We start from the raw sequence: 22,102 nt of genomic DNA, 5'->3' as shown, positions 1-22,102 counted from the left end.
CCTGCAACCGTAGCTGCAGCCATGACCTTAGGAAGAAAAGACCATTCATCACAGTACAGACAAAGCCACCGCCTGACAGACGCATGATGGAAGATTGTGAGAAAAAGGCCAGCTGTACTTTTGAAAGTCTCACCTTGGACAGGCCTCCTACGTCCAGGTAGAAACAGATGATGAAGACATTCCAGGCTACCCACAGAGCGGCCCATACGGTATACTGGAGGGCAAAGACACAGACAGATTAACTCCATGGAAACTAGATGAACTGAACAGAAAAGGATATGACAACTATTGAAAATATGGCAGGTTGAATGAATGAGCTTGTGAATGAGCATGTGGGTGTGAATTAATACACACCCACATGCTCTATGCACATACTAACACCCTAAACACATATAAGTATGTATGTAAAACCTTCACTGTTTTTAAAGGTGCTGGTAAGTTCAACATGTCTATTCGGGCCCCGAGGGAGCTGCAGGTTTGTAAATGGCTGAGGCTGAATGAAGTTCACGACTCAACCATTTGCAAAATTGTACAGTCAGACAGTCAACTGTTGACAGACACAGAGTGGTACAGAGTGGTACTCATTGACAGAGAGAGAGAGAGTCATCAGTGTGAAGGTTGTGAAATCCTCTGACTCATGATGAATTGCGTGTTTAAAATGTCAGAGGTGTCAGAGGAACAGCAGAGGGCAAAACAGCACCTTCGTAAAAAAGCATACATGTTGAATCATGAAAACCCCTTAGCTTGCTCTCTCCCATTTTCCACTTGACACGAGACAATAGCTCTACTTTTCCTCCTTCCTCTCCTCCCTTCAACTCCTGCTTCCTCTGTTTCTTCATGTTATCCTGTGTGGCTCCTATTCATTCTTCTGCATCTCGCCTGTCTTTCAGATTCACTCTCTTTTCCTCTGTGTCTCTTTCTCGCGCCCCCGATCTTTTCCTGTCATTAACATCACCATCTGCGCTTCCACTAATGCTGCTCAAAATAGGCTTTTAATGCCTCAGATGAACGTTATATTGTCAAATAAAAACTGAAGTGCGTAAATGCACATTTATGAAGCTTAACAATGGCGCTTTCTAACAAAAGCAGCGAGACAACAGGCAGCACATGCCTTGCACCGTGTTTCAAAGAATGACCTTCTCTGTCCAGAAACTCCAAGCCGAGTATAAATCTGATGAGCTCCTTAGCCCCCCTGCCCGACACCCAACCCCCCCCTTTTAATTAGCCCTAATTACCATGGGATTAGAGTGATTTAAGAGTGTCGCAAAATGCACAAGAGATTGCAGCACACTTTGCAATTAGAGAGGAAAGGCAACAACATGTCCAGTCTACATCACATGCACAGGCAGAAGACTAATGCAAAGTGATGTGGCACTGCTTAATAAAAACCGTGAGGAATAGGATTATGCAACAGACTGCACAAGGTTTCACATGAACTACTAGTCTACTAGTCTACGTGTACTCACCACTACGATGTAGCGTGGCCGGTACTGGATGGTGCCAAAGAGGCCAAGGATGACAATGATGATGTGGAAAAAGTTGGCAAGGATGGGGGCCCACTGGTAACCCAGGAAGTCAAAGACTTGTCTTTCTAAAGCCAACACCTAGAGGGTGAGAGAGAGGGGGAAAAAAAGGAAAGACAAATGTTAACAGGTTCACATGTTCTGAACTAAAAACTGCCTCTCCTGCTGTGACAGTGCACTGTGAGGAACGCTGTGAAGTTGCCAAAGCTACACAGACCATGAAACAAAGGAAAAATTACAGCATACACACACGCTGGCAACATGGCCACGTACTGTTAATAGTTTATTGAAGACAATATCCGTTCACCTCACAGAATCTGGCCAACAATCCCTACACTGAGCGAGTCGACATGAACAGCTTGAGTGTTTTAGCCTCTGACGCTGGGAGAGCCCAGGGGTGAAGACCAAAAGTTTTATAAAATAAACAAAGACAGATTTATCGAATTTATCCCCTGCTGAGCTAAAGGGGAGCTCACTACATCCAAACTTCCTGAGCTCCAGGAGAAAGAATGCTCTGAGAACTTTATGGGAGGTGAGGGCCTTCTTTAATAATGCCACGAGCTTATTAAAATATGTATGCGTACATGCCCATGTACAAGCAAATTTAAACCCTGAACAATGAAAAGAGAAATTCCACTGTTTTCCCAATATGGGCTCATCTCTGTTACTCCTACATAAACTGTGGTTTCAGGCCAGTTCTTTTTACATAAAGAAGAATGATTAATTCATGGTGTCCTTGTATTTATTTAATAATTGTCATCCACAGAATAATTCTAATAATTCTCTATCTCCTTTCCCTCAAACTGAGCAACATTTTGTGAAACAGCAAAAAAACAAAAAAAAAAAACAGCAGTTTGAACCTTTAAGACTGTGAGTCCCTATTTGCATCAACTCAATTAGCATGCCATTTGGGGCAAAATACAGGGAGAGGGTGTAAACCATTTAATTAAAATTCCATTGCCAATCCAATTCCATTCTATTCCCAGTGTCTGTCTGTGTGTGTGCACGCGCACGTGTGTGTCTCTCAACCAACGATGTGTTTTGTTGTGAGTCGACATGTCATTTCCAGCCAAGCGCTTGAAGATGGATGAGGGACGGAGGAATCTCGTCTCTGCTGCAACGATAGGAACGCACCAATGAACACATTCACGCAAACACACACACACACCCAATACACAGCCACTGCTGCTCTTCCAAATGTAATGGAAATGTTACCGGCAACCCGACGAGACATTGTGACAGGCAGGGGAGGGAGATGATCAAATGCTGAGTGATAATTAAAAAATGAACACTCCTTCGCATAGAGGGCAATAACTCCAGACAGGGTCTAAAGTGACAGAGGGCAAGGTGAGTGAACTGCAACCTGCACCAGTCAAGGAATAACTAAGCAATCCAAAGAGACAGTCTTTCACTCTGGTAAAGGGAGGAGGAAAAAAAAGAGATTGAATAATTTCTGGGACACAAAACTGAGATGGACGGGGAGAATATTATGAAAAAAGATGGCACAAAAAAAATGTAAATGGAGAGATGAGAGAAAATGCAGAGAAAATCACAAATGACGTATGTTAACGTAGAACGACTGAGCTCCCTCCCTCTTAATAACCTCTGTCTATCCCCTGGATAGAGAAGGGGCCGAAGGAAATGAATAAAGTCAAAAGAGTCATACATCTTCAAGTCAGCTTTGGGTCGTGGTTAGAGAGCTCGATAAAATTCATGCAGGAGGATGTCAGCCAAGATGGCGTACAGCTAGACGGCAGTTAAAGTGGTCGGGGCACTTACAGGATTGACCCTTTAAAACTGACAACATTTGTGAATAAGCTATCACTTCTTAGATACATACCTGGACAAACATCCTTAACTTAATGAGTTAAATCCTTTTTTTGTGAAGCATTTTATGAAGACATATGACATAATGTTAATGAGAATATGTCACATATCCAACTAGTTACAAAAAGCCTAAAAAGGTCATTTTACACCTGATCAATAATATTAATGAAGTATTTTCTTCGCTTGATTAGAGGCAGACATTTACATTAACAGATCCAAACGACACCTTACTTCACGATGCAAAGAAACTGATTTATGCATTGGTCTTTTCTCATGTGGACTGCTGTACTTCTCTGGATTATCAACAAATTAAAAAAAAAAATCAGTGAATAAACTTCAGCTTGAACAAAATACCACTGGCAATTTTGTTTTCAACAAAAACGTGTAAAAGAGAACACATTATACCTATTTTAGTATCTTTACATCAGTTCCCTGTCTCTTTTAGGGTTGATTTTAAAATTCATCACTGGTGTATAAGCCTCCAAATGGCTTAGCACCGCCATACTTGGCCAACTGTCTCAAACTCTATACTGTCAGTTGCTGCCTTAGGCCATCAAGCACTACAGCATTAACAATAACAAGAGTGTTTGGAGAGGTAGCCCCCTCTTACTATAAGCCGAAATTGTGGAACAGTCCTCGAATAAAACATGCGGCATGCTATTTCTGTAAATTCTTTTAACATCCTAAGACTCATCTTTTTAATCTCGCTTTTATTATGTCAGTATTCTGTCTGTATGCATTTTTTTTAAAATACTTTTCATCCAACTCTGTTTCTATATATAATTCCACCCTCTTCTATTGTATTTTAATGTTGTGTTTGCTAATGTTTTATATATGTACTGCAAACATCTGGGCACTTTATCAGGAACACCTGCACACCTGCTTAATCGTGCAATTATCCAATCAGACAATCATGTGGCTGCAGTTCAATACATTAAATCATGCAAACAGGTGAGGAGCTTCAGGGAATGGGGAAAAAAAAGTTATGTCAGTGGCTTTGATCGTGTTATGATTGCTGGTGCCATACAGGCTGGTTCGAGTATTTCTGTCACACCTGTCAACCAAGAACAGAAATGTGAGACTGCAGTGGGCACAGGCTCACTGGGAAAACATTGTCTGGTCTAATGAATCTGGATTTCTGCTATAGCAAGTATAGTAGGTAGAGTCAGAATTTGGCATCGATAACATGAATCCATGGACCCAACCTACCTTGTGTCAACAGAACAGGCTCCTGGTGGTGGTGGTGTTATGGTGTGGGGAATGTCCTTCCTGGAACACTTCAGGCACCTTAATACCAGTCAATAAAACTTTGAAAGCCAAAGCCAGTCTGAGTATTGTTGCTGACCATGTGCATCCCTTTATGGCCACAATTTAGCATCTTCTGATGTTTATGTCCAGCATGATAATGCACCATGACACAATGCAAAAGTCTCCAACTGGTCTCATGAACATAACAATGAGCTTAGTTGCCTCTCCAGTCACCAGATCTGAATCTAACAAAACACCTTTGAAAGGTGGCAGAGCAGGAGATTTGTAGCATGAATGTGCAGCTGACAAATCTTTAGAAATGATACGATGCAATCATGTCAACATGGAGTGGAATCTCAAAGGAATGTTTCTGACATTTTGGAAAATCCATGCCACACTGAACTGAAGCTGTTTTGAAAACAAAGGGAACCCTACACAGTGACAGTAAGGTGTTCCTAATAAAGTGCTTAGTTGGTGTATATACAGTGTTGTGAAATACTTTAAGTTTATCATATTATTAATTTTTTGGTCTCACAGTAGCCAAAGACAGATAACCCCTGTGTGGTAATGGATGTACAGGTAAACATATGCACAAGCCTTCATTGTGCTGCATTTAGTACAGTACAATATTTTTTCATATAGATAAAATCTGATCATCAATTCAGATGCGCAAATTTGAGATATCTGATACAAGCTCTGACTGTAAAGATAAACGTGCATCAACATGTGTTCACCCACAGTCTGCCTCTGCTTACGGCAATTAAAAACAGCAAGCTTGCAAACCGTGAACAACGCCTTCATAGTTAGGCAAAATGAACACACATCACACTGTATATCTATTGTCTTATGTCCATTTGTCAAGTCAAGGTGTGTGGCTACCTCCAGGATGGCGTTTATATTCTTGTGTTGAAAGAAACAGATTGTGGAGCTGGGAGCTCAGAATGTCCTCTGGTAATCCTAGTGGGAAAAAAAAGATCCAAAGGCTCCGCAAAATCTGTTAAACAGCTTTTATTCTATTTGGCTGGATAAAGGCAAATAGCTTGTGGGTCTTATGAGGGTGTACTTGGTAAATTTTTTTCATTATAAAGACATTTTGTGAGATATCTAACCAGCCAAATACCACCGCATTAAGATATTTAGAATAACTGTAAATATCTTTAGTATGACTGTGAGTTGGATTTGTTACTTCTTATTGCAATGAGATCAAAATCTTTGGTACTATCATTTATCTCCATCCCTAAACTGTGCTCACCTTTATTCAAGTATTCGCACTCTATATGCTCTGCAAGCAATCCTACATGGACTACTGCCCCAGAAAGGACCAACAGTCATGTTAATGAGCATGAACCCTCATTCATCCTTTAGATCCCTTGATGTGTACATTACACATGGCCATGGACCCTCTCCCTGAAATATTTCCACCAGGCATTGAATTAAAGAAGTGTATAGGCATGAGGGACACGTGTGCATGTGTGTGTACGTGCGCGAGGGTGTGTGTATTCTTTCCTCTGAGATGCTGTAGCAAGCCTATCACGTTCGCTGCTAACTCAATAATCCACCAAGATGACAACAATCAATCAAGGATAGAAAGGCCTCTGCCCACCCAGACACACAAGCAAGCACACACACACGCATGCAATCACATAAACCCATATGGCACAATTAGTCCACAATTCATAGGAAGCAGGTTACTGGAGAGTGGGGTAGAATTTGATCAAAAGATACCAATGCTCTTCCAGGAATAGTGAGCCGGCTACATAACGGCCTGTAAAAGCCTCCCACCGACCTCCTGCCAGCACAAATGACTCCCACTGGGGTGACGGAATCTCTTAGTGTGTATTTTGGTTTTGGGTGTGTATGTGTGGAGAAGCATGTTGCCCACACATACCACTCCGCCCACCATAAATACTAAGCAATTAGGGGGTAGGTACGACAGCAGGATGCAACAAGCCCCTCTTGCACCTCTACTACGGCACATAATTTGTCAGCTCCATCGTTTTCTCTCAATACTGGTGTTTAGGTTGTTTTTTTTTTTTTTTAATCTCTTTTCCAAGCTCTCAGAAACCACCAATTACTCTCTCCTTCAGCCATGTGAGAGCAGATTATTAACAAGGATCGTAGACCTCAATCCTGCTGCTTCTGTTAGGTGATATTAGCTGGTGTATATTCACTCAGTTCCTAGACGTGTGGATCAACAAGCAAACACAAACAGAGCAAGAGAGAACGCGTAAGTGGACACAGACTTTAACTATAATCCCTCCCTTCCTTAATTCCCCAAATCGAGAATATCATAGCCCAATAAAGATTTCAGTCATCACCACCTTCTTTAACATGCTATGAAGAAGATAGGGAAGTACGCTCCAGATAAAAGAGTGATGAGAGGATCAGAGTGAACGTGTCTGAGAGTGAATGATCCGCATCGTTTGAGAGCTAATTAAGATGTGCGTGTGTGCTCAAGATAAGTGGCTGAAATACATGACTAACAGTTTGCTTTCCCTAAGCATCCGACTGGGATTTCAAACAGAGACCCAAACATGTGGCAGGCTGGCTTGACAGTTGTATGTGATTAATAGCTCAACTGTGTTGTCACATGATATGCAGCAGCAGTAGGACACACTTATGAAGAGGTGTTAGGTGTGAAAGTGAGAGGGGACCTCACGACGCTCCCCCAGAGCGAGGTGACTGGTGACCCCTCTCATTTCCACAGCTCTCCACCTTAGCCTCCAGATACTATAAATCACATTAGTGTTTCTCTTTCTGTGCGTGTCCTCTGTGAAATGACCTCTCTGATAACATGTTACTGAATGTGTCATCAGGATCTGTGGCTTTGAAAAGGAGGTCTATGTTTGTGTGCATGTGCTTGTGTGTGTGTGTGTGTGTGTGTGTGTGTGTGTGTGTCCATTCTGTATGACTTTAGGCTGTGTGAGTCAGTCTCCTCTATGTTCAAGCATATAATTCTGACTCACACATTTGAGCATCAGGACGACATTGAAGAGTGCCAAAAGATGTGAAGGGTGAATTACAGAAAATTCCTACTACCTTGTTATCTCCTAATTTTTTTTTTTATCTCAATGGCTTCACTAATGCTTTGTTTTAATTTAGACGAACAAACATATTATCCAACGAGATCAAGCCTGACAAAACGATAAAATTCGGAGGGGCAATTTGTATGCAATAGCCAAATTACTACTTCTGTTTCATACGGGTTTCAACCTCTAACTGACAAAGAGAGACTTCACTCTCTGTCAGGAGTCACAAGGCGTAAAGACAAGCCAGGGCAATGCATGGCACATTATAAAAAGCCAGCCAGTCTCTGATTCATGGTTTGTCTTTCTTACCGTCTTTCTCCTCTTGTAGTTTTGACATAGAACTGTTGTTTTGATCTCCTTCCCGAATATGGAAATTACCTAGTAGTAACTCCAGCTCTATGTGTGCTTGCATAGCTTTGTAAATCAGTGGTTCCCAATTTGGGTGTTGAAATCCCCTCCAGGGGAAGGCAACACAAGTCTGAGGGGTTGGGAGATGGTTAACAGGATAGAAAGTCAGAAAAACATTTCTGGTACACAAAATCTAGTTTGTTTTTGTTGACTTTCCTCTTTGCTCTTGTGCATTACTCGATAGTTTCACCTCTACAGGGCTCTAAAACCATTAAGATAAAACAAATATAGAAGGAACATAGAAGGAGAGAATCAACATTTGCATGGAGCAGTGCAGATTTGTAAAAATATATATAATAGGAGGTTTTCACAGATTCACTCTGCTGTGAGGAACAAGTCAGACACAATACAAATTAAACTAAGTTTAATCAGGTTGGGTAGGGTTTCATTTCACTGCTGTGGGTCTTCTGTCGATGTAGTGACCAATTGGCAACAGAGCGTTTTACTGATGGTGAATGAGGTGACTATTTTAAACATTACATTACAAAATTTTGGATCTGTGAAGATCTCTAAGATATATGCAGTCTCTGTTGAGGGGTCGCAAGTACACATAGCATTGCTTTTAAGGAGTCACCAGCCAAATAGTTTGGGAACCACTGCTCTACTTATACTCAATGGGGACAGAAGGCCTCGTTTATAGAGCATGCCACCACAACATGAGCCCTGGATCAAACAACAGAAAGCAGTTTGAGGGCTACAAAAATATTCATAGAACTGGAGTCAAAAACCTGTTTGATTCCAAGTCTAAATAAAGAGAAAGACAGTAACAGAGACAAGCTATGAATCAGAGGCTGGCTGGGGTTTTTTTTTAATGTGCCATGCTTTGCCCTGGCTTGTCTTTACTCTGTGACTCCCAGCAGGCAGTAAAGTACTTCTCAAAAACTTTCTCCAATCCAATTTTTCACCTCTCGCCTGGGTAAAGTCATTATACTCCGGTGCCTGCCTGGTCCTTGTGTAACTAATGGTGCCAATCTCAGTGTGTGTGTGTGTGTGTGTGTGTGTGTGTGTGTGTGTGTGTGGCTTTCATTGGGTACATGGAGAGTTGGATAGATAGATAGCCTTTGGTGGTGCCTGGTCTACCAGAGCTGAGATGGGGATTAAGAGGTAGGGTGCCTTCATAAGCCACTTTCTTCTTCACTGTTTGAAATATGGTCTGCACAGTGAAACACACAGCGGCTAGTCCCTTTGTACTTCACTAAGTACCACTTGTTTTAGGTAGTGGTGCTAAACAGACACTGAGTGAAGTGCTCACACTGTAGCTCTGTTTTTTTGTGACTACTGAAAAGCTTATCAAAGAGCTCTTTATTTAAGATGAAATATGTTAAACTTCCAGTGCTCTTAGTGTTAATAACATGCTAATCTCTCAGTGCTATTGGGAACACACAACACAGAAATCCGTCCCAGTGAAAGAAACACGATAAAAGCCAGTGCTTTGAACCGAGTCTCCCTCTGGACGCTGGCAATTTAAAACTTTTCCCTTCTGTGGTCTGTCCTGTGTTGTAATGTTCACCCTACTCTGTTACTCACTTCAAGATTAAGCTATAAACATATTCTGTACTTGGGTCCACACTCATTTTCATTTTCAGTTCAATACTGATACTACTTTTATAGTATCACTAAAAAAAGCCACAGGCCTTCTTCCCATTACTGTCTCACTGTCATGGCTTACTGAGACACAATGTTATTAGCAACTTCTTTCCCATCGTGCTATAATAAGTTCAAATGTCCGCGGTGGAAAAGGTCTACTGAGCACCAAAATACTGGGTGAAAAGCAAACAAAAACAGCAGAACGTAGTAAAGAAAGCGCAGAAGAAAAAGGCTTTCTATTTTCAGTCAGCACATTATGTCATCCCCCTGGTGAAATCATACATCTACATGTGTTCAGACACATTCATTGGGATGTGTATTAAGTGAATGATTGCCACTGCTTGTTAAGTAGATCACTAAGTTTGCAACAGCTGAGCCATGTTTCCGCCTGCTCATGTAAGACTTGCCCATTTTAACAAGTGTTAAACAGAGGATAAAGATCAGAGAGAATAATGACTACATGTATAAAAGAGCATTTCACAAATTCCCTGAAAGTGTACATTCAGCTTCTTACTACAAGTGTTTAGGGCCTACATAAACCCACTCCACTTTCTGCCAAAGTTTGAACAGTTTTCATTATATCCCAAGTAAGATTTCTTTGTTTTTTTCGCTCTGTGCTCTTCTCACTGGTTTGATGATGATGGGACACCAATCAGGATTTAGGAATATTGAATACTGTCAATCGTATCTGATCAAATTTTGTCATCATTTTGTCATCTATGTCATCATCTATCTAAATTTCAATGAATGACACACTGTTCTTTTTTTCTTCTTTTACTTGAGTTGTTTCATTTTTAGCCATGGAAACTCAATATTATACAGACATACTTTAAGCCACATTAATCTGTCCCACATCTGCCCCTGTCTGACCGCTGTTTTCTGAGTTACGAGAACCTGCACAAAACTGACCAGGAAGCATTCAGAGGATTTCAGCACAAAAACCAACAAGCTGACTTGATGATGTAGCAAGGTTCACTGAGATATGACCCAAATTTCGTACACTGTGACAGCAAACATCCTTCCTCACACGGCTGGTATCTCGTGTAAAACGCTTATTTCGCCTGGTCTCTCTTCCTCGCTTTATCTCTCTTCCTCCACTTTGCCGTTAGCCAAACATTTCTTTTAAGTTTATCTGCAAAGGTGGCAGCAGTGTTTGGATTATTAGAGGCTAATTTAGACTGTGCTGCATCTACTTGAAGAGGAATGCAGCAGCACTGGATGTTATGATTTCAGCCTCAGCCCGAGAGATTAATGTCACTTGTGAGGTTTTGTCTCCTTTTCTTGTGGCTCCTAACCCGCTGTTTGTTGTGTGGGTGTCATATGGAAAATGACAGATGAGACAGCAGACTGCATCATGCACACATACTTGTAAACAAAGTATATCAGGTAACATTAGCAAATGTTCATCTCCAAATACAGAGGCACAAAAGAACACACACATACACACAGATACTTTGATTTCTCAGAGGAGCTGACAGAAGAAAAGCAGGACAAGAATAGAGAGATGGATAAAACCCAAGCGCACCAACAATGGATAAGATGGGAGAAAAGTGACGAAATGAGAGCAGCTTAAACCAGCCAATCCTCTCTCCCTTTCTGTCTCACCATGTCCCACATCTAACAAAAAGCTGTTTAGGTTTCGCCCCAATTAACAAGTAGGCAATTTATGAGAAAGAGGAAATTCTCATCAAGAATACGCAGTCAAGAACGGCAAACAGCTGTCAGCAGTTTGTACCCTCCAGCTCTACTTTCCATAATTGAGTCAGTGATGTTGCTCTTTTCATCATAATACCATCACTCTTAATCTTTCATCCACCAGTAGCGTAAGTTACGCTGTGTGCATCCCTGCTGTCCAACCGTTTGATCACACAACACAATTAGAGCAAAAACATCCGTGAAGTCATCAGCCGCTTGTAAAACAAGGACTGAATGCCAAAAAACAGCAGGAGGGATTTGAGTGAGATGAATATGCTTTGCAGCCATTCAACTGAGTGCGATCTGTCAAGATAGTCATCCCAGCTGTGGTGCTCCCTAAGCAATTTATTCGATGCCACACTATAACAAATGACACCGCTGGAACCATTGGAATGGAAAGAGAGAAATGGGCTTGCAAATAGTTCTAGTTTTATCTCCATTATAGCTTAATATTGCAGTGTCATTGATGTGGAACACACAGACACACTCTCACAAGCCTCTGCATGGGTGAGTACATGCACACACACTCAGATTTGCCAGCCCAAGGTTTTCACTATAACCACATAATTAATGGTCTGTTAAATTGAAGACATTAAAATGGTGAATAGTTGTAAAAAAAAAAAAAAAAGGCCACCAGGGGCAAAGAGGAGATGGTTTTTCCAAGAACACACATATTATTATAAACCAACATGCACACAGCAAGGGCAGTGACTCCAAACTCCAGGGAAGGTCGAGAAACAACAGGAAGGTCACCACCTCTTCTCAATTAACATAAAACCTGGCTGCTTTCATCTCTGTTTAACAAATGACCTCAGACAAAAGAGAAAAATAAACAGATTTTAAGTAAAGTTGGTCCCAAGTAAACCACTGGCTGTTATGTAGCATTTTGGGTGGGTCGTTTCTGTGGTGAGGTTAAAGGCTATATATGTAAGTAGAGCTATCTTTAGAGTGACAGTTGTCCTGAGAGCAGGATGTGTACTGAGCCCCGTGTTTTATGCAGCCCAACCCCCTGAGGTTGTCTACCAGCACTTGTCTCTCTCAGCACGCTAACTCGGATTTGCATCATACATTCCCAAGTTTCCTTTTGACAGGTTGGTTTTTGTTTCCTGCAGGCTCTTCAGCATCTTCCTGTGTACGTAAAGGTTTCCGTGGTAACAGTGCACCAGAAAGAGGGAGGGAGATGGAAAGAAAACGAAAGAGAGGGAAACAGAAAAGCTAAACATAGAGATCTCAGGTCTCCAGGGTCATGCTCATAATTGGCCCAGAGTGAGAGGTCGACCCGTCACCCATCCCCCTTTTTTTCTGTCTATTTCTCTCCACCTTTCTATCTGCATCTCCCCCAAATCTCCCGTGGCTCTGGTCTTGCTGATGAATCAGATGGTAATCAATAATTCAAACATATTCCAACCTAGGATCCCAGAAGGGGGAGAAAATTGGGGGGTAAAAGAAAACGGGAAAGCGAGATAACACAAAGCACTGTTGTGTTTTAACAAAGGATACACGTTAAGGGAGGAGCATGAACATTCATTACACATTCAAGCAGTGCTTCTCATCCCTGAGTACCCAGGTTGCATTAAGCTCTCAGGTGAGATGATGACACACTGGGGGAAGATCCAAAACTCTGAGCTTTCAGTGTGAATTTATTATGCAGTCACCTTGCTGGTGTCCTACAACACACACACACACACACACACACACACACACACACACAACACACACACACACACACACACACACACACACACACACACACACACACACACACACACACACACACACACACACACACACACACACTCTTTCTCAAACACTGTAGGCTGTTGTTTAATTGTCTTTTTGTTTTTGTTGGGGTGGGTACTTGCAGGCAGAACCTGTCAGGGTCCACTCTTCTGTGGATGAGGACTGTTCAGGCATGGCAATCAACACAGTCTGGGTCAAGACCACAATCAGCATTGAACACCGGGGGTCCATTTGACAGCACAAGCACAAGCACTCACACACACACACACACACACACACACACACACACATACTATACCTAATCATGGTGACCTGCATGACCTTCAAAAAGAAAAGAATAAGGGCCACAGACAATGTGAGATGGGGTCAAGACCTTCATTTCTGAAATCACATGAACTACTGGAGCTTCTGTGGACCATGATCACATACTGTTAGAACCTTCTGCCCTCCATCTCTCACTTTTACAACATCTCTGGAAAGAAAACAAATAGGTCACCACGTGAACCCTCCTCTAAGGGCACAACCGACTAAAATGTTTATGCCCTTAAAAGAAAGTAGCTGATTTTATATGTTGCCCTAAAGAGCTGAGTCTTGCAGACAAACCTTTTTAGCAGTGGTTGACTGGTTTTTGCCACTGTCTGAACAGCTTTTAATCAGTGTTCATGTAGTTTTAATTGCCTGAACAGCAATTTGTTATGAACAAATCTAACCATGTCCTGATGACAAACATAATTTCTATCAATAATTGTGCTGTTGCATGTTCTAAGCTGCTGAACCATTTCAGCTAGCATGCTTTAGCAGGCTTACCAACAAGGTTGTGCAGACTGGCGAGACAGTGCCTTGGGGACCTGGAGTAATATATGTGGCTTCCAATCTAGGGCATAGGAGGTCTAATATCAACTCAGCATAGATTTTATTGCTTTATTTTCCATTAAAACCTCATTTAGACTAGGTTGTGTATTTATATGCCTACTGCAGTTAATGTGGGCTTTGGTGGCGCTAGCATTGCTTAGTAATGATGTTTGTGCTGCTAAATTCTACAAAATAAGAACATGCTTTGTAAAAAAAAAAGTCATCGACTTTCTTGCTTTGATTGCTCTTGCATTATATTTAAATTAAAAATGCTTACAAGGCTAGTCAAATCTAAAATTTGGCTTCATAGAGCTAATCATTGGCTTCCAGATAATTGACAATGAGTCGCCTGAGGCTTAATAAATGTAGAAACCCTACTCTCAGTCAACATCTGGTGAATAAGGTCATCGGTGTATATATAACCTGTATGTTAATAGTGATAACTGTCTTCAGAACCCTAAGCACATACTGGTAGAGCTCCATTTAAATCTGCACTCCCAAATAAGAATGCAAAAAATACACTGCTGTTGGTATCAACTGGCATTTGGTTAATACACCTAGTTTGTGGGGAGCCCATCTATGTACAGCAAGCCGTGTCTAACACACACAGACACCACATTTTGTTTCTACATGGATAATTCAGATAGTGATGCTATCTTATTCTTCCGCCATCTGTGCAAGCCAAAGCAAATAGTGAAAAAAAGATGTGTTTCTGCTCACAATAATATGAATCACAGTCCAGAAAGGCTTTATGAAAACTTAATAGCAGGCCCACAGAGGCGAAGACGAAGGGAAAGAAACAGAGATAAAAGAGCTGTGACCATCCACTCTATTCCCGCTGGCCGATCTCCTCCATCAACCTGGCAGTGCCAAGGAAATACAGTTCATTACCATTGATCACACTACACTCCACGCTCACACAGACACTCTAAAGAAGTTACACACATACACTCAGCAAAGCACCCACCAAACAAGTTACCCTAAACAGATGTCTATAGCATCTGTAACTGGTAAAATTGAAATCTTCTAGCTCTTGCCAAGAACAGCTTTCATATTTCACTAGTTACCGGGTTTTGATACACAACCTCTGGAACTGGCAAGACACAACAGGATTATGCAGTAGCAGTAACTCTCACGCCCATGTCTGTTGGCCTGAGAGCATACAATGTTTTATTGCCATGCAATTTGCCCTAGTCGCAGTAATTATTCTTAATTACAGCTGTGTGACGTATTAATACCAAAGCTGCGGGCCAAGACCTCGTGTGTATGCACGCGTGTAGGCGTGTGTGTGTCTGTCAGCATGCACACACACATAGACTGGTGAGATGGGAGAGACAGGATGCTGATAGACATCCAGCATCTCTAAGCTTATGAATATTCAACAGGAAATTTGAATGTTAGCGCTTCCATAAGGCAAATGAGTTAGCAGTTGAAGCAGTGAAGAAAAAACAGCCTAAATCCTTTGTAATGTGTGGGAGATGACGTGATGCCTGCCAAGGGATAATGTCGCGCCTTCAGAGATAACACTCCTCAGGATGAGGCACTCTGCTTATCCGCTAAAACTTTCTTGGAAGCACTTTGGTTGAACCCAGTCTTCGTCTCTGATGCCTACACTACAAAGTTAGTATATTCTCTAGCTATGTCATCAAGAGAGTAGAGGAAAAGTGGGCAGTGTGATGCAAGATATTACACACATACACACTCAAGTAGGGCTTGTGGGTAGTCTGTTGGCTTTGAGGGAGAAGATGAGGTAAAACTTGCAGATCTCTGCTGTCTCTGTACCAGGGGTCACCAAGCTGACAGCCATTTGTTCCACATGGGCACAAACTGAGCCATTCACTGCAACAAAATGGACACCTTTTTCCTCTCTTTGCCTGTGAGCTAAAAAAAAACCTTCCTATCCCTTCCTTCATTTCTCTCATCTCGCCAGAGGCCCACAAAGCTGAACTTCCTCCAAAGGGTATAATCTTTACCCAACACTATACCTACTAATCTATAACTCACAGAATGAGAAACTGTGTGTGAGTGAGGAGGGACACATGAAATAGCGTCTGTGTCTCTGTGAGGTTGCATCCGTCAGAGCTGCCAGTGCAGTTATGGCCAGGCATTTTCAGGGTCAATGTTCAGTTCTGAGCTCATTACCCTTGCTCAGTGTGATTATGTGTGTGTGTGAGTGTGTCTGCCCGTCTGCCCTTTCCCGGAAAACCACCATGACCAATGAAGAGGCCTCCTGCATCAATCAACTACTGTCCACAAAGCCACATTAACCATCAGCTCCATTCAGGACCACGTCTCTTCCTCATGGCCAGTCACTGACATTCACAATATGTCTGGACTGGGTCCCCATATCTGACCAATTGAAACGCTTCCACGCCAGGTCAGCTTTAGGTCAACACCTCACACAACCAACCCACTGAGACAAAAAAACGAGCTTGCTTGTGTCCCCAAGTACAAACAAATCATTAGACAGACAGGGCTTCCTGCCAACGTTCGCCATTCTCTGGGGCTGATCGGGGTTCTGACAACCATTCAGCCCTACTGTCTGGAATAGTTAGGCTGCAGAGGGAAGAGGGAACAGAGGCGTTTCGATCAATACAGGCTCATTATCTGTTGCCTTCTGTCCCAGAGAGATGAGTCCCACCGCTCGGCCTGTTGATGAGGAAAGCGCACCACAATTCAATTAGGGGATGGCCGAGATGCCAAAAGAGGTTTGATCAAAGCACTCTGCCTGGCTAATTAGCGCACACAGCGGTTCACAAGGGCTATTTTTACATCTGAGGAGAAGAGTATGTTGTTTTGTTAATGGTAGTTTTACCCTGTAATGGACTGGGAATAACCTGGCTCATTGTCAATGCATAGGTTTCAGCCAGGGGAGGGTTGGGGCTCCTTGTGCTGCTCCACACACACAAGCACATGTATATTCATGTGAACACGCGCACACATATATGCGCACGCACATCAACACACATGGCTACAACCTGATGACCTTTCCGAAAGGTCTTCCAGGGTTTAATGCAGGTTAAAAGTCTGCAGGTTTGTATGTGAGTGTGTGTTTCAGCAGACAGGAAGTGTCAGGTCATCCAGAAATAGTGCCAGGGGAAAATAAAGCTGTTTCCAGGGGTCTTCAGGGAGTTTTTAGGCAGCCCGCTGACAGCTTTATAAACCTCTTAACAAATGGTCGACCTCCTCCTCTCTAATGAGGCAAAAAGGTCCGAAGTCTGGGAAGGAAAAACAGGTGTGTCCCTCAAGGTGGGTTGATAGCCCTCTGTGTTTGTGTTTATGTGTGTGTGTGTGTGTGTGTGTGTGTGTGTTTGTCATTAGAAAGCAAGTCATAATTTTAATAAGGGAGCAACACTACGGCCACTGCGAACCATATCCCAACTTCCCTATTCCTCACTTTCTAATGCATTTGCAGACCTGAAACCTGAAAAATACACAAGTGTTACACACAAATACACACCAGCTCTCTATTAATTTTGAAGATGAAGTGGGGAAAGAGCAGCGGGAAACTAAGGCCGCAGGCGGTAGGAATTCATTCAATGACAGGAAGAAAGGACTGCAACAAACATTTGTCTTAATCTTATTCCTTTGAAAAAGCATTTCAACTCAGGCTCTGGTTCATTTCAAATCTAGATTAACAGCTTCTTATATTTCTAAGCATATAAACTTGAGACAGTCTGTGCCTACGCAAGCAGAAGCAAGAAACCTGTGGAGTAGAAATGTTGGCTTGACAGGGAACACAACACTGTGAAATAAAAGAGCTGGGTGTTTTTACCTAGTTAGTGGTATGAAACTTTGGTTTCTTTTTCAAGACAGTTACGGCTGATACCAACTGTCACTTCCCATCACATGCTCCCCTTTTGTTGTGTGTTCCATTTTTCTTTGTTTTTGCAATCTCTCATGCATGTTACAGTATATCAGAAGTCACATTTGACTCTTTATCTGGAGAAGATTTTATTGGTCCCTTAGCTGTTAAAAGTGACATTTACTCGGGGGAGCTTATGGTGTTGAGCAAGCTCAGTTTTAATACAATCATAAATAACATCGTCACACTCTGTCAAGTAAACTCTACTCAGGGATAGTGGCAATGGCAAGCTGGCCTGTGAGTCAATGGGAAGCATCATCTGAGACTGTACAGTTACCGTGAGGAAAATGCCACAGCACACACTTCACTGATCAGAAACTGAAATCCTCCAACGAGCTATCAGCCTCTGCGTCCACTGTTTTTTTTTTGTTTTTTGTTTTTTTTTTGTAGACCAGCACTTCCCAAGATACAGCTGGTTCCAGTTCTTGATGAGCAAATTCCTCAAATGTTAAGATCAGAGAAGAACTGTATGTATTAGCAGGCGCCTTGGATGTCTCACTGCATGATGTTGACTTCAGGTGAAACGCTGTATTTGACTTCATAATAGGTCCACCATTAGTCTACCATTACAATATTCAGAAGAGCAAATCCAGAAATTTACTGATGCACTTTCATCACACATCACACAGCATAGTTACCCCAATACTGTCCATCACTGTGCCACTACTTGAGGCTGTTAGTTATGAGAGGAGCTGACTTATAAACGCCATATGTTTCCTGTCACAACTTTAATTTCCTCATGGATCAGGCAAAGGAATAAACAACATTGCTATTATGGAATAACTGGTTATGACTTCTAGTCAAACACAATTTCAACAAATGTCACCAAAAGTGAGGGTAGGGTTAGGGTTAGTATAACAGAAAATAAGAAAACATTGTGATTCGTGTTTGTGGTGTGCGTCTGGTACTTATAGTGAGTTATAGAACTTTATTTCTCTAACATTTGTCATCAGTTTTCAACATGTGACTCTCAGCGTCCTGGAGAACATTGTGCAGCCCACTGCTCGATTAAAATTTACATTTAACTGTAAAGAATCATCTTAAATTTATTGTAGAAACGCTAAGGCTTTTATCGCACTGTTAAAACTTGCACAACAACAAGTAGAGAAGTGTGGGTCAACTCACCAACTGTAAAGTGCAAATGAAGATAAGAGTGCACCGTCCGCTGCAGCAGCCCATTGTGTCAGCGGCGAAAACGTGACTCTGAGCCGGGAGAAAAGGACTTGGAAACGGGTCGGAGGAGCTCTCAGTGTGCCGACCAGACTCAGTCCTGATCCAGGCACCGGCGTCCCATTCTCCTCCTCTGCTCCGGCGTCTCTGTGCTGAATCAAAACCTCGCGGCACGATCGCTATGGCTGGTCTGGGTTTGTTTGTTTGCCTGCGCTCCAGCCGGCCGGTCGCACTTGGGGTGACTGGCTGGGTAGATGGTTGCGAGCCGGTGTGTAAAAGGAGGAGGGGGGTGGGAGGTGGTGGCGGTGGTGGTGGTAGGGTAGTCAACCGGGGGCTGGGATGGGCCTGACTGAGGGCGTCAACTGGTTCCTGGAAGCTGTCTGTGGTGTGGTGGGCAGACGAGAAAGAGCGCGCTTGTTAATTGAAAATGTTTTATCAGAGGCATTCAATTTATTGTCATGGTGACCAAATACATTTCTATTAAGCAAATTAAAATTAATTTGCCAAGTAGATATACATGTTAAGTAATAAAGCCAATTTTTAACAAATATTTGTTAGGGAGAGCTTAAAGTGTCATACTAGTGTTTGTTATCAATTAGTGGCTCATTTTGTGATATGCTGATTTTTCTGAGCGTGCTGAGGAGGAGCACGAGGTTACACTGGCTGCTGGTGGTGGTGGTGGTGGTGGAGAACAGGCGCCATCTCGTGGCTATATGAAGGGACACACTCGGACAAGTTTCCAAAAAAAAAAAAAAAAAAAAACACTGCACGGCACATTGTTGTAAAGGGTCATTGTTCAAAATGGAAGCCAAAGCTTTAGTAAACATGATTTCCCCCAACGTTTCCTCCCAAATTTAACAAGATTTTGCTGGAGTGTTTGTTTGTTTGTTTGTTTGTTTGTTTTGTTTTTACAGTTTCTACAATAATAATCAAAGCAATTCAAATTCTACAGGTGCCTATTGTCTTGACTCCTGTGAAAGACACGTTGAATCTCAGTGAGGCATTTTGCTGGATGAAATGTTTTTATTACTATTTCATGCCAAGTTTCTTTACACAGAACTTTCAGCCCCCCCCCCCCCCTCCCTCTCCAAAGCCTCCCTGCCCTGCCTCCCATTCTTAAAGCAGACCTTTTGTTTGGTTCGCCATTTGCCTTCTGGGTAGCCACTGCTCGATATGATTTATAATAGAAAAGATCTTAAAAGCAAGTCTCTCAGTCACCCTCCTCCTCCTCCTCTTCTATCGGAGTGTATGGAGGCAGGTCCCACCTCTCTCCTCACCAGCTTGATAAATGTTTTACGCGTCTCCGGGCTGACTGAGGGAACACTTCACATCTCATTTCATCACACACTCCTCCGCTCTGCCCCTTTAAAGTGTACCGCTCCTCTCCTCTCTTCTCCGCCATCCCACGCCGCCCTGCCCACCTGCGTCCAGCCGGGTCCAGGAGGACCTCCCCCCCCCCCCCCCCCCCCCCCCCCTTCGCCAAAAATAACCTCGGGGTATTTATGGAAGCCGGCGAGCAGCCGCGAATTGGGCCTTTTTTTTTTTTTTTTTTTTTTTTTTGAAAAAGGAAAAAAACATTTCTTTCATCGTGAGGGCTCATAAACAGATCAGTTTGAAGCACCACAGTTGTAGCCCATGCAAATATCCCCCACTTGCATCTGTTTACGTCTATTGATGATTAATAGTTTGTCACACTTCTCTAATGTTATTCTTGTCATGTTTTTCTCAGACAGGCTTTCTTGGGCACATGTGTTATGTAACCTGTTCACAGTCAGGTGGTGCATCCTGCTGAGTGTTTGTACCACACGGTAGCTCTTTGACTGTGAATTTGACTTTAAATCGTTTACCGTTTGGGGAATCATTCTATAGTTTAGCCATATGTACCAGTACCACATATGGGCTATGTTTTTTCCCTATTTAAGATCCACTTTCTAGCTTTTTCAGGATTTTTTTTTTATCATATCACACCATCTTCATCAACTGATGGAGAGTGCTCCCTTTTCCTCAAGGTCAGCTTTCTATCTGTAAACCTAAAAAGACAAAAAAAAAAAAGAAAGACTTTGTGATGCATTTACATTTTCTATTTTTAAGGTGAAGACACAATTTCCATGCTTAATAACTGATTCTGTGCGTTCTGTTTTACATCTTTTCAAGAGACAAATTCAAGGTAACATATTTAATATCTTTGTAAACATTTTAATCCTAAAATAAAAGGTAGGTGTGTGTGTGTGTGTGTGTGTGTGTGTGTGTGTGTGTGTGTGTGTGTGTGTGTGTGTGTGTGTGTGTGTGTGTGTGTGTGTGTGTGTGTGTGTGTGTGGAGTGAGTGGTATTAACCAATTTGTTTGTAGCAGCTGCCATGTGACTGTTACACATCAAGCCAGTTAAGTGCAAGAGCTACTAGTAGAATACATTAGTGACTGTCCTGCACGTCTTGCATGCATGAAGCTCACTCATTCACAACTGCATTTCTTATGAGAACATGTTTTTTGAATGTGTGCTATAAAAATTTCTCTATGTGTGTGTATTTATGCTGGTGGGTGGCAGTGAGGGAGAGTGAGACTGTGAGAGTAGAGCTAAGGCTGAAATAAGGTCACTGTTATAGTTCTATTAGAAGCCTTGATGGAGGTTCTCCTTGTGTTCCCATTTTGCCCATTTTGCCCAACACCTCCTTATCGACTCACTTTGTGTGTGTGTGTGTGTGTATGTGGATGTGCTTGTGTGTCCAGAACACTTCTTTCATGACAAGTGTGTCCAGGCCCTCAGGGGCTGCTGTTCTCCACAAAGACACTAATGTGAAGTGACAGGACAGCCAGTGGTGTGCTGCTCTGAGGGGACCTGCATTGTGGAGGAGACCCAAGAGTCTGGCTTGTAGTGGACGACAATAGCGAAAAAGACCTCAAAAGGACAAGGCTTTTCTCTCTTTGAAAGCGTCTTGGGCTGTCGCTTCTAGTTCCTCACTTTCTTTCTTTCTCTGTTTCTCTTCTCGCACATTTTGGCGCTCAAACACACCAGTGAAAATTCCTCATGCTGTTTCGCTATTATCTAACAGCCATTTCATAATTCCTGAGGCTGACGGAGACCTGAGAGCAAAACAGATTCCGTCCTTTCTTGTTCTTACAGCAGCCCGAACGATTTGATTTCCACCAAATTACTATGGC

General features: G+C 42.4%; 1 protein-coding gene across 1 annotated transcript in view; it reads right to left on the bottom strand.

Annotated features, from left to right (window-relative positions):
- The window catches only part of nkain4 (sodium/potassium transporting ATPase interacting 4), a 44,867-nt gene extending 25,678 nt beyond the window's left edge, over nt 1-19,189 (bottom strand). The window contains exons 1-3 of the mRNA XM_041061784.1: nt 18,900-19,189; nt 1,467-1,604; nt 134-214 (exon numbers count right to left, since the gene is read on the bottom strand). Coding sequence (XP_040917718.1) covers nt 134-214; nt 1,467-1,604; nt 18,900-18,953 — 273 coding nt within the window. The 5' untranslated portion in view covers nt 18,954-19,189. The remainder of the gene's footprint in view (nt 1-133; nt 215-1,466; nt 1,605-18,899) is intronic.
- Nucleotides 19,190-22,102: the final 2,913 nt, after the last annotated feature.

The sequence above is a fragment of the Toxotes jaculatrix genome, chromosome 2 (assembly GCF_017976425.1).
Source record: "Toxotes jaculatrix isolate fToxJac2 chromosome 2, fToxJac2.pri, whole genome shotgun sequence".
In the NCBI taxonomy this organism is placed as follows: domain Eukaryota; kingdom Metazoa; phylum Chordata; class Actinopteri; family Toxotidae; genus Toxotes; species Toxotes jaculatrix.
This window is presented reverse-complemented; position numbering and strand designations above follow the sequence as displayed.